Source organism: Anarhichas minor, unplaced genomic scaffold (assembly GCF_050575085.1).
Source record: "Anarhichas minor isolate MPS153535 unplaced genomic scaffold, ASM5057508v1 ptg000011l, whole genome shotgun sequence".
In the NCBI taxonomy this organism is placed as follows: Eukaryota; Metazoa; Chordata; class Actinopteri; order Perciformes; family Anarhichadidae; genus Anarhichas; species Anarhichas minor.
In genome coordinates, this window is record NW_027466457.1 from 6,709,427 (window position 1) to 6,721,558 (window position 12,132).

A 12,132-nucleotide genomic window follows, 5' to 3' on the forward strand; every position below is an offset into this window, starting at 1 on the left:
TTTAATCAAACTGATCATAAGCTCTAAGTAGCAAATAATAACGAATATAGAAAGCATCACTTTATGCTTACGTCATGCTCATTGTTTTAGACAAAACCACATTTTTAAAAACACGGTTACATGACGACAAGTTTTGAATGTTTGTCTTGGTTTAATTGTCTTGGTTTATGAAACAAAATCGACTTTGCCTTTTGAAATTAATGTCGTGCAACAAATGGTTTGTGCATTGCACCTTGTCTTCATGTTTGTGTTTGTAATTATTCTCCCTCCTGTTGTGACTGCTGTCTCTAGGAGGTGTTGATGATGTTGGACAACTACGTACGGGACTTCAAAGCTCTCATCGACTGGATCCAGCTCCAGGAGAAGCTGGAGAAAACGGATGCCCAGAACAGGTGATCTTCCCCTTTCTTTATCTCTCACTCTCAGTCACCTCCTCGTTTTCAATCGCTCCCTGAGGTGAGCGATTGGTGAGCGATTGGAAGTGCCGGCGTCTGGTCCCTGGCTTTGAGTCGCAAACAGAACGGATCAATAGCCTTGGCTTTAATTCCAAGAGATCCATGAGTTTATTGGCTTCTCTTTAACACAGTGAACACTGCAACCGTAAATTGACCAAGAAATGAAATTCCCAGTGCTGCCTCCCCAATTTGTTCCCGTTAATCAATAGGACAACCTGAAACTTTTACATGCTCCGTTTATTGCGTAAATTGCTGCAAGTAAATCAGCCATTTAACTGATTTGCCAAAGTGTGAGCCAAGTCTGTGCGTGTTTGGCGACTAGGAATCGTGATTAGTGTTGGTTATGTAATGTTTGCCACTTTTACTTCAGGCCCACGTCGTTAGCCTGGGAGGTGCGTAAGATGTCTCCAGGACGTCATGTGATGCCGAGCTCCTCAGCGGACAGAATGGTTCCTTCTCCAGGTGCACGTCGCGCCCTCACCTTTGGGTAAGCTCTCTTACTGTATTTCACCAAACACCATTAGGCATTTGATCCATTTAAAGATCAACATGTTATTTGATTAAAATTGTCTCCTAAGGCATTCTGCTATTAACCAATCAATATTTTAAATGTTTTTAAAGGGGTTAGAAGATGCAGACTACGTTATCTTACAATACAGACATTGATTCCTGACGGTGAAGCATTTGTTTAATGCAATTTGTCGAGTCTCTCACTCTTTGGCCGTGGAATCAGTGGAAGGTGTAGATGAAAGTGTCAGTTAAAGACTGCTGAAGCATCGGTTCAATATGTGCACTGCTCTGTAATCGGATGCTGCAGGAAATGGATATTGATCATAACGGAGGCCTGTTGTTCACTACAGTCCCGTGCTGCCTCAGAGTGGAGAGTGCTGGCGTGTTAGATAGACGCCGTCTTCAGACGGCTGAAGCCTCTCAGACAGGCTGCTGTAATATAATTGAAAATCAGACCTTCCGACAGCGAAAGCTTCATTGTCAGGTTCACATTTGTTTGTTCTCGTGTGTGTGTGTGTGTGTGTGTGTGTGTGTGTGTGTGTTTGTTATTCAGTGGTCCCCCACCTACACTGGCTGCAGCCCGGCTTTGCCACGCAGGCCCCAGCTGGGCGGACCGGGTGAAGTGCACTCAGTCCGTCCCGGGCTCCAGTCAACAAACCAACGCCCCTGTAGAGAAACTGGGTAAGAATTCTCCTCTGCACAGACCCAGAATGCACTTTAAGAGAATGGAGAGCGCAGTAACGCGTCTTGTTATCCTTGACTGACACCGTACCTCTCGTGTTTCCCAGGTAAAAAGGATGCCGAGGGCTGGGAGACGGTCCAGCGAGGACGTACTGCCAAGCCCCGCTCTGCCGTCATAGTTTCCACGGTCAGCCCCGTCTTGGTTCATGTCCCCCCAAAGCAGGACAGCGTCAAGTGTGACCAGTCACTTCTGCCACCAAAGGAGGAGCAACAACTCCATCCTCTGTGTCCCTCGGACGAGGACACGACCCAGAAGGACGCTGAGCAGCCGGGCCCCGTGGAGCCCGACCCCCTGGACAAAGCTGGATGTCCAGAGAACGGGAACACGATTGAGGTACTGAGGTTCAGTACCTTGTGACGTCTTTCTCCCAGAGCGGTCCCTTGATATCAATTATTCACAAGGAGCAGAGTAACACTAGACTATTTTATCAGCCACATTTGTTTTTGTTTTGGGCTCCTTGGTATTCGTAGACATACCGTCCAGACAGGCATATCAACTTTAAGGCGATTGATTGTACGCTGACATTTCAGAGGCAGAAAACCCATTTTCACTATCATGAAATAAATACTCTGTCGATGCCTCAAGACACACATGGTAAGAGTGTGTTACAGCCATCGGTTGATTTTTAAATACATTACATACGTTACATGGTCATTATTTCCAAACTATCAGTTTATTTAGATCATGATTGGATATTTAGGGCATGTCCGTACCAGCTTTCCTGCATGATTTGTGTTTTCAGCTCTGTGTTGATTGGTTTAATATGTTTTGTTACGTTTTTTTTTTTATGTTATTGCTCTCATGAATTGCTTGAAATCTGCATGTCTTTAATTGAGTGTGCGTGTGTTTGTGTGTGACTGTCGGTGCAGCCCCCAGCAGAGAGTGTAGAAGACTCGGTGCAGTGTGTCGACGCACCCTGTGAAGACGCGCCTCCCCCCATTCCAGCTCCTACCCCTTCCCAAGCCCCAGAGCCCCCCCCATCCTCACCAACAGACATTACGTTGTCAGTCCCGGTCCTCCCTGCTCCAGCCCCCTCAACATCCCCAGACCTTCCCCAGACGGATGGGCTTGGTGCTCTGTTGGCCTTTGGGAACAGTGTGGCTGAGGGTGGCGTGTCGCAGGGCATGGCCACATCTGCTCCAGGACAGGCTGAGACTCCCGAGACAGCCGTGAAACTGGAGAGTGTGTTGGACCCCACAGAGCTTTCTACTGTGAGTGCTGAGAGATGGGAGGAGGGGGAGGGAGGCAGGGAGGGGATCCCCAAGGGTACTTCACCGCCAAAACAAAGTCAATCTAAAGAAACCTCCAGTCCCAATGTGCAGGAAAGACTGCATAGCTCTGTGTAGTGTTGTTATAGCGCCTCTCACTGTGAAGAATAGCTGTGAGCAGATGACTTTTGTACTTGAGCATGTGCTCCCGGGGTATGGCCTGAATCTAATCTCTCAATTTGTTTTAGTTATTTTGGCCAAAATACCAAATTCTGTGCAAAAAATAGTGCTGCGGAGCCCGGACTGATTTTCCAGTTTGTATTCAACCCAGCGTCTGATCTGAGGCAAGCACTGTCCACCATCATCAGGTGTTGTCGCTGTTATTAAGCGTCATGGAGTGTGCAAACAAAGAGCTCCCTATACTTAATCATGGACGACTACACCTTTAAATGGGATACTGTCAGATTTTGACAGTTTGTGAATTGAACTGGAATCTGCCGTGAAGGCTATTTGGCCTCAAATTTAACACCAGTCTCGTCTTTGACCTTGTCCAGGCAATACCTGTGTGCTTAAGATTTAAATCCAGAACTTCTAAACCTTCCCATGCATACCTCATATAAAAGACACGTACTGTTGAGAAGGCTCTATAATTCATTTAGAGTAGTTGCTGCTCTGGAGTAGTCTCTGAGTCATTCGCTTATCATTGCCATGTCATGAAAACTCCCAAAATACTTTTACGGTTGAAGTAAACGGTTTCCTTGTGGCAAAACCATCAGTCTCCTCCTGTCACCATCGCTTCATCCTCACGGTAAATGTGCCCTGCATGACTCTTGAATGCTTCCTCACTTGTGATGATTGTGTGGTACAAACTGTGATTGGGTTGATATATGGTGTTCAGTGTTTAAACCAACTGCACAGAGGCTGAACTGTAGCATTACAGGTGCTGCACATTGAATATTATTCATTCAAATAGAAATATTTACCACATTTCTTTACTTAAGATATTTCATAATTTGTACTCATTTACGAGAAAAATCGAAACGTCTGCTCTATTTTAGTTGGTGTGATATATATATACTGCATCATAATCAAAGGGGTTTCAATATTTTGTCAACATAATTGACCTATAGAGAGCGGCAGAAACTGCTCTTTGGCATAATGTAAGCAATGATGGAAAACAGGCAAACTAGGTACATATATATACAGTATATATATAAATAAATAAAAGTAATGTCTCAGCGGTTGTTTGTATGAACTCAACATGTATGAAGTGTGAAATGCTTTGTGTGTGAGCTGGTATCTGTCGCATGTGTTCAGCCACAGTCCATGGCCGAGGTCCTGGCCAAAAAAGAGGAGCTTGCCGACCGACTGGAGAAAGCCAATGAGGAGGCGATTGCCAGCGCCATCGCTGAGGAGGAGCAGCTGACCAGAGAGATCCAGGCCGAGAACAACGACCTGGACACTGACAACGAAACAGACTTCTCTGTAAGATGAATCCTGCTCATTTATACTGTACATGTTTAGATTATTTTTATTTATTTATTTTGTGTTGTATGTATCAACAACACATTTGTTTACCACAGGCTAGCATCGGCAACGGAGTTGGAGGTGTCAATATTGATTGGTGTGAAATGCTGGCGGATTATGACGGTATGGACGTCGACATCTGAATAAAAACTGAGCTCTCATTCTTTGTAATGGCAAACACGACACTGATCCGTTTGTTTTCCTTGCTCGTCTTTCCTGTAGCCCGTGAGCCATGGCGTCAGAGTACCTCATGGGGGGACATAGTAGAGGAAGAACCCGCTCGGCCTCCTGGACACGGAATCCACATGCACGAGAAATTGTCCTCACCGTCACGCAAAAGGTGCAAAACAGTTTCTTTATGCCGTGATTGGTTGAGCACATCTGCCCCTTTTTCAACAGCTTCATTTGTTTCTAACACGGACAGCATCCGCACAGTACTATTAGCTTCTCTGCTTGTTTAGCGCCCTCCTCGTTCACAATCCCCTCACCTTATTTTGACAAGGATTTAACCCAGCAGCCTGAGAGTCAAAGGCCCACTTACTGCATATGACCTCTTTATTTTTCGGTTACCACCCAGAACGTCTAAACAGGCCCTAGTGCCTATCAGAGTCTACGTCTGCCTTTGTTGATAAGGAGGTTGAGATGAATGATTTGTTTCCATGTTTGTGACAGAACCATTGCAGAGTCAAAGAAGAAACATGAGGAGAAACAGCTGAAGGCGCAGCAGCTGAGGGACAAACTCCGGGAGGAAAAGACGCTCAAACTGCAGAAGCTCTTGGAGAGGGTGAGTACAACATGCCGAGTTGACGGAAAGCACCCTGAAGAAACTCCACGCAAGCTCAGCCCAGCCTGGCTCATAATGAGAGGTTTTGTCAGCACGCTGCCTGATAGAATCGCTAAATATTACAACCCCCTCAAGTCGCATCCAGGCCAGCTGGCCGCAGACAGCCATGAGAGAGACCCCTGGCCAAAATCAACAGCCTTTCATGAAGTTTGTTTTTGTTCTCAAGACCATGGCAAGATGAGTGAGACCTAGAATAAATCAGAATTAACCACATAAAACCATAAAGTGTTGTGTATTTGCATTAATCCCCATTAATCCCCATGTGCACACACTGCAGCTGAAAGATTATGGATCCATTGTCTGTGTTGTCCTAGATAATGTACATGATTCTTTCTGCAGGAGAAGGAGGTGAGGAAATGGAAGGAGGAGTTGTTGGAGCAGCGTCGGAGGATGATGGATGAAAAGCTGTTACACGCAGAGTTAAAGCGAGAGGTTCAGCTCCAGGCGATTGTGAAGAAGGCTCAAGAAGAAGAGGCCAAGGTAGAGGAGGGAAATGCAGTAACTATATACATGTGACAGCTGAGGAATTTTCTAAATCAAGTGTAATGTAAAACATGAAATCTACAGCTTCAAATGTCTCTTTCATACATACACAATGTCCCTGAAAACAGAGTGATGTGGGTTGCTTGCGTAAGTTGGGTTGATTCTAGCCCAAACAATTTTTCAACACTTACATTTAGGCTAGATACGTCTCTGTGTACATGTGTTTATGTTTATTTACATATTATATACTGTGTGTGTGTGTGTGTGTTCATATCCTCGGTAATAAGTATATGTGTCTGTACAGGTGAATGAAATCGCATTCATCAACACTCTGGAAGCCCAAAACAAGAGGCACGATGCCCTGGCCAAGTTAAATGAGTATGAGCAACGCCTCAACGAGCTGCAGGATGAGAGACAGAGGAGACAGGAGGAGAAGCAGGCCAGAGATGAGGCTGTGCAGGTGCTACAAGAATCAATACTTGATTTTGAAATGAATAATTCTACTTAAACGTAAATTTTCACATTTGGGTGCATCTTCAACAATATCTTCTGTTTCCTGTGTAGGAGCGTAAACGGGTCCTGGAAGCAGAGCGGCAGGCCCGGGTGGGGGAGCTGCTGGTGCGGAGGAAGGAGCAGGAGGCTCGTATTGAACAGCAGAAGCAGGAAAAAGAGAAGGCTCGAGAAGACGCAGCACGGGAAAGAGCCAGGTATGTATTCCCAAATCCCTTCAGTATGGAAGTATGTGTACACAGGTGGCTACTTTGATAAATGTGAGACTTGTATTTACATGTACAGTTGTTTCACACTGCTTTTCTATGTCGTATCTGAAGAGATCGAGAAGAGCGTCTGGCTGCTCTTAGTGCTGCTCAACAGGAGGCCATGGAGGAGCTGCAGAAGAAAATACAGCTGAAGGTACGTTTAAATCAGGACATTTCCATTTGGACACCGTACAGGAATCCCAGTTTCCCACATGATCCTTGGTTTTCTGGTTTCTTCCGTAGCATGATGAGAGCAGCCGCAGGCATATGGAGCAAATCGAGCAGAGGAAGGAGAAGGCTGCTGAGCTCAGCAGCGGTCGACATGCTAACACAGACTACGCCCCCAAACTGACACCCTATGAGCGCAAGAAACAGTGCTCCCTGTGCTGCGTTATGGTATGTCCAGTTTCATCCCGTCAGGGCTCATGTTGGTCTCCCTAACTTCTATACACTATGTTGCTAACACCACAACCTCCACGTCCTCAATACAACACAAAGTCCTGGTAACTTTCAAATGTACACATGGGTGTGAAGAAAAGAAGAAGGATGCATGCTGCAGCATAACCGCGATGTTAACTGGTTGTACATAAAAATGCTGAGGAAGGTGATTCAGAGGATTTTTGGAAGAGGGCGCATTTAAATGAGGATTTAACCGCATTGATTAAACATGGACTCTTAAACAAAGATTTATTACTGGGCATGGTTATTCTTTTTCGAGTGTCAGGCAACAAATCCACAAGCAGACATATTTATCTCTGATGGATGGGCTTCCCCGGCAACAAGGGGGGGGGGGGTGAGACACCTTGAGTCTTCAAACCAGCATCAGATAAAGAGGAGGGTTGGGAGTCAAAGGGGGAAATCTTGTTAAAATGTTGGATGACCTTGGCCAGCATCTGACACCAGAGATCATGGATGGGTCAGCAGCGAGCACTTCATTTAATGACATTGAACACAAACCATTTGAAATGGGCTGGTTTCCAGAGATGGCAGAACAACACTGCTCGCTATACACCTGACTCGTGTTGTGGCCATTTCTCAGACCTTTTATATCATCTAGTCCACAACTCTCCTTTGGCAATATTTGACTGAGTTACAATGTAATGCAAGCTAATTATTATATTATTTTTGAAAAAGAAATAAGGCATTTTGAGGTATTTTTTTAATATATATTATGATCCCAGAGGAGAGTTGTTGTATTGAGTGGTTTCCACAGCTACACTCTGTCAACTAGTATTGTAAGAACAAGATAATGCATTCATGAAGGCATCTTATCTGTATCGCCAAGTTACACATAACATCACGTTTCCTCGCCTTAGTCTTTGCTTTAAACGGAGGTTCAGGAAAGACACAGGTCATGTCCCATTGGTAAAGAAAAGCCCATGTGGTATATTGTTTCACCAGAATCCCACGGGGCTCTGTTGACCCTTCCCTGCCTCTGTCTCCATTGTGTCCGCAGCAGTGACCTCTGACCACCGTGTTTGTGTTTGTAGATCACCTCAGAGGTGCACCTGTTCAGCCACACCAAGGGCAAGAGGCACCAACAGGCCGTGCGAGACAGTAGCAGCATCCAAGGACGGGAGCTCTCTGACGAGGAAGTGGTGCGTACACACACACACACACACACACACACACACACACACACACACACACACACACACACCCCGCCAGGAACAAACGTCCACTCATCCTGTCAAAGATTACCCCTGCATGTGTCATGTTAAAAGACAAAGACCGTACACCGTAGTTGTCTTTTTATGACGTGGTCATTATTATTGTTTATGCATCCCCTTGTATACGGCCACGGCTCCGTCGCTGGCTTTGTGCGATTACAAATGGGCCTCGAAATGTACACAGTTAGGGTTCAGTGATTCAGTGGAGGGGTGACATCACCCCCTTGTCTCCGGGCGTTTTTTTTTTTTTGTCACGGAGCGCTTCTCCATGGGAAGGCAGCTCGTTAATGCAAGGTAACCTCTCAGGCTGCAATATGAGATTGGCTTTTCAGCAGTGCTCATTGTGAGGCTGACAACTGTTGGTGCTATACGCAGCACCTTTGGCCCCAGCAGCTCCTTCATTCAAAGCTTTTTCCAGCGAGGAATAATTGATACCCCCCTCCTTCCTTTCCTCTAAATCATTTCCTTTCCAAATGCAGGTCATTTTTTTTCAGTTTGACAGTATGATAAACAAGGCACTTCACCGATATAGCACTATGAACAGTCCATATATGAGCATATACATTTGCAATGTGTCTCTTTCCATATGATATAGTTTTACCGATAACCATAATGTTGAGGCTTTACTGTTTTCCCAGCTTCTAAATTGTCTTTTTGTCAATACTTATCAGTCAAAGTTTAAGCCCTTGCTGAAAGTCGTCCTTGTCCTGTTCTGTATCCGGCTAAATCTAAATGTGAACAGTTTGTATTAAGTGTGTTGTTATTGGATTGGATTGTTAGTCAGTGTAGCATCTCTAATAGATGATATTTAGATGTCCTGAACTACTATTTCTTTCTCTATGTGAAAGTATATTAAGCCGTCCAATAGATCTACGCCTGGAGACTTTGTTTAGATAGACTTATGTGGCTCCTTGTTATTTATATCAAAGCTCATTTTTGTGTCCACTATTTCATTTATACCACTGCCAGCTATTTTCCAGACTGCGGCTCCATAACTCTTCCGGCGATGAAAGATTTTTAATTAAAATGAAGACGGTTGGTTCAACTGTGCAGAGGTCACTCTATAGTTTTTCGGCAGAAGAAGCGAGCAGCAGATGCCCCGCGCCTTCATATTTGGTCACTTCCTCTCATTCTGACTTGTGAATTAAATTGAAAAACTACCAGAATTATCAACAGGGTGGGATCCATGTATGGGGAGGGAGCTTGAGAACTGCAATTACTCTTTTCGTCCGCCATCTGTCCTGGTTTAATACGCTGCAGGTAATATTCAAGACGCATGGCTTCTGACATAAGGACTTTATTTCTTGATCACCGTTAGACACGACAGCTAAAAAAAAAAACGCTCTTCTGCTTGTCTGTAGTGCTCAGTAAGCACGGCCAATAGAGGGTATGAGAGCTCCCAAAGGCACTGAATAGTGCTGAAGTTCTTGTCGTCAAAGCTGCGCTGATGGCCACAAATTGAGAACCTTGATGAAATATCCAGACTGCCAGCTGAAGCGAGCCTCTCCCCCCCCCCCCCCAGACTGTTTTGAGATCTGACATTAGTCTAGTTATAGCAGTGAAGCTGCTGTTGAAAGAGAGAACCAGTGAATAGTTTTGAGGTTGTTTTTTTTTTTTTTTGTCTTTGAGTGACTCGTCCCCTCCTTAAATGTCACTGATAGTATGCAGTTCAATACAAAAATGTCATGTAAACCACTGTCCTGATGGTAACTCAACACTGCGCATCTTATCTAGTAGCCTGTTTGTTTCACGCCAAATGGAAAGCCTACCTCTCAGGCCTTTGTGTGTGACAAAAGAGGCAGTGGATGAACATATCCCATGTAATCTGTATTTGTGTGGGAGCCTTTTGGATCTGTGTAGTCGGGGAAAGGGAGAGACGTGTAGAGCGGTATCGTATTCCTCCCACCTGAGGCATCGCTACGTGCGGTAGCGATGCCCTCAGGCCAGCGTCTTTGCTGCTTTGTTACAACGGTTCAGTGGTCGGCACCTGTCTGTCATCGAGTCTGATTGTCTCAAACAACTTCTACCATTCTGTCTCACCTCCCAGCAACAGGAAATGGGATGTAATCATTATATATTTATTTGCTCTCATAGTCGGTATCGTGGTCTCTATGTCAGCATTATATTGTATTTGACAGCTTAATATTTCAGGTAGCCCTTTATGTGACCGGTGTGATTTTTGCAAAGATGCTTTGGATGTGTTACTGAGAAATTCCATTAAGTGAGTGGCTTGTGCACTGGATAGCCTCTCAGAGAGATTACTGAACAGCTGCCTCCCATGAGAGGGACCGCTACAGCCATGAGTCATGACTGACCTGTAGTATCCTGGAGGAGAGGGCAGAGGTGTGCGCACACAGACACACACACACACACACACACACACACTTCCTTCATATCAGCATCTTTCTCCCCCCTATTTTACTCTTGTTGCTTTTAGGCCCCAAAAAACGACTAAAATAGTTCTTAAGTTAGTTACTTGATCTTAACTACTTGATAGAAATTAAAGCTCCGAAAGATGGTGCTTCAAATCTAACATATTACTCCATAATATTGAATATGCTTTACTAAGCGCACAACAATAAAACTCTTATAAAATATATACAAAAAACCCAAAAGCCAATTTGCATCATTCGGAATGTTTTGGTGTGGTATAAGCAGATTTGATTGAAATTGCTGGCAACATGAGCATGTATGTGACACCACGTTTTCCCAATGGAGTCCCGCCGACTTCCAAACATTGAATGAAGCACAGACAACAATATAACCACAGGATATGTGTCATGTAAGACAACCAAAACGGTTCAGTTTCATAGTAAGAAGCTCGTTTAGAAAACAGGTTTTCTCGGCCTTTTGAGAAGTGAAAACCCAATTCAGGCAGCAGGTGTACTGACGACACTCGTGACCATCGGGTACACGGCATCCCACGCACGGGTTAGCTCGACGTCTGAATGGAAACCGTTTATCTGTGAGGCCGTCCTATCCTCCGGGGTGCTGGATGACAGCATAATTGGGTAATTGGTTTCTTGCACATGCATCGTGTTGTTCAAATTGGGTTACATTCCCTTTTCTTCTGGTGGAAATATCCGAGTCATCTGACAGGAGGCAACACCTCCAGCCTTTTTAGCATGGTCCATGGGCGAGCGGCTTCAAAAGACTAAAGCATTGGGGGTAATTACAGGATACTATGGTGTTATTGAGCGGTATGGATCTACATGGCACACTATACATTCAGTGCCACATCTGAAGTGTACAACCTCTGCTCCTAGAAGAACGTCTTCCTGTTCTCTGTACAGTAGTGGGAGAAGTATTCCGAGCCTTTACTTTTTATTTTATAAGCTGATTACGTGTTTTGTAAATAGACGGAGATTTTCGATAAATTTATGCAGTAAAAAGTGCAATATTTCCCTCTGAAATATACTGGGGTAGAAAATGGAAATACTCAAGTACAAGTACCTTAAAACTGTTTGTCAGTACAGAGTAAAAGTACTTATTTACTTTCCACCAGTGATTTATGGGCTTGTTTTTGCACCAAAAACAGACACAATAGCTTATTTTAGAAGCCTGTTATAAGTAATGGTTCTTACAATTGCCTGCAATCTCTTTGATGTATTGATTTTGTCTACTCCAGGAGCATCTTTCCTTGAAGAAATACATCGTGGATATAGTGACGGACAGCTCTGTGTCTTCTGAGAGCATGAAGGATGGAGAAGAGAGGCAGAAGGCACGGAAGAAAGCTAAGAAGCTCCGCGCCAGAATGAACTCCAGGTAATGCATCCATTTTCTTTCTCTCTCTTTCACTCTCTCTTTCTCTCTCTCTCTCTTTCTGTTTCTCCCTCGGCATCCTCTCAGAGGCGCAGAGGACAAAACTTTGCCAGGATTTTTTTTATGAGTGACAAGGAGATGGAAAGCAGATGTTATGTGCATCCTGGCTGTCC

At 44.6% G+C, this 12,132-nt stretch overlaps 1 protein-coding gene across 4 annotated transcripts in view; it reads left to right on the forward strand.

Annotated features, from left to right (window-relative positions):
• The window catches only part of scaper (S-phase cyclin A-associated protein in the ER), a 53,497-nt gene that overhangs the window by 8,665 nt on the left and 32,700 nt on the right, over window positions 1-12,132 (forward strand). For 3 of the 4 annotated variants that reach the window (XM_076089085.1, XM_076089083.1, XM_076089084.1), the window contains exons 5-20: window positions 292-392; window positions 826-942; window positions 1,519-1,646; window positions 1,754-2,040; window positions 2,577-2,918; window positions 4,233-4,400; window positions 4,499-4,565; window positions 4,665-4,782; window positions 5,115-5,226; window positions 5,626-5,766; window positions 6,074-6,229; window positions 6,334-6,476; window positions 6,600-6,681; window positions 6,771-6,923; window positions 8,018-8,125; window positions 11,826-11,962. In XM_076089085.1, coding sequence (XP_075945200.1) covers window positions 292-392; window positions 826-942; window positions 1,519-1,646; window positions 1,754-2,040; window positions 2,577-2,918; window positions 4,233-4,400; window positions 4,499-4,565; window positions 4,665-4,782; window positions 5,115-5,226; window positions 5,626-5,766; window positions 6,074-6,229; window positions 6,334-6,476; window positions 6,600-6,681; window positions 6,771-6,923; window positions 8,018-8,125; window positions 11,826-11,962 — 2,360 coding nt within the window. The remainder of the gene's footprint in view (window positions 1-291; window positions 393-825; window positions 943-1,518; window positions 1,647-1,753; window positions 2,041-2,576; window positions 2,919-4,232; window positions 4,401-4,498; window positions 4,566-4,664; window positions 4,783-5,114; window positions 5,227-5,625; window positions 5,767-6,073; window positions 6,230-6,333; window positions 6,477-6,599; window positions 6,682-6,770; window positions 6,924-8,017; window positions 8,126-11,825; window positions 11,963-12,132) is intronic. The other variant, XM_076089087.1, reaches the window with a different exon arrangement.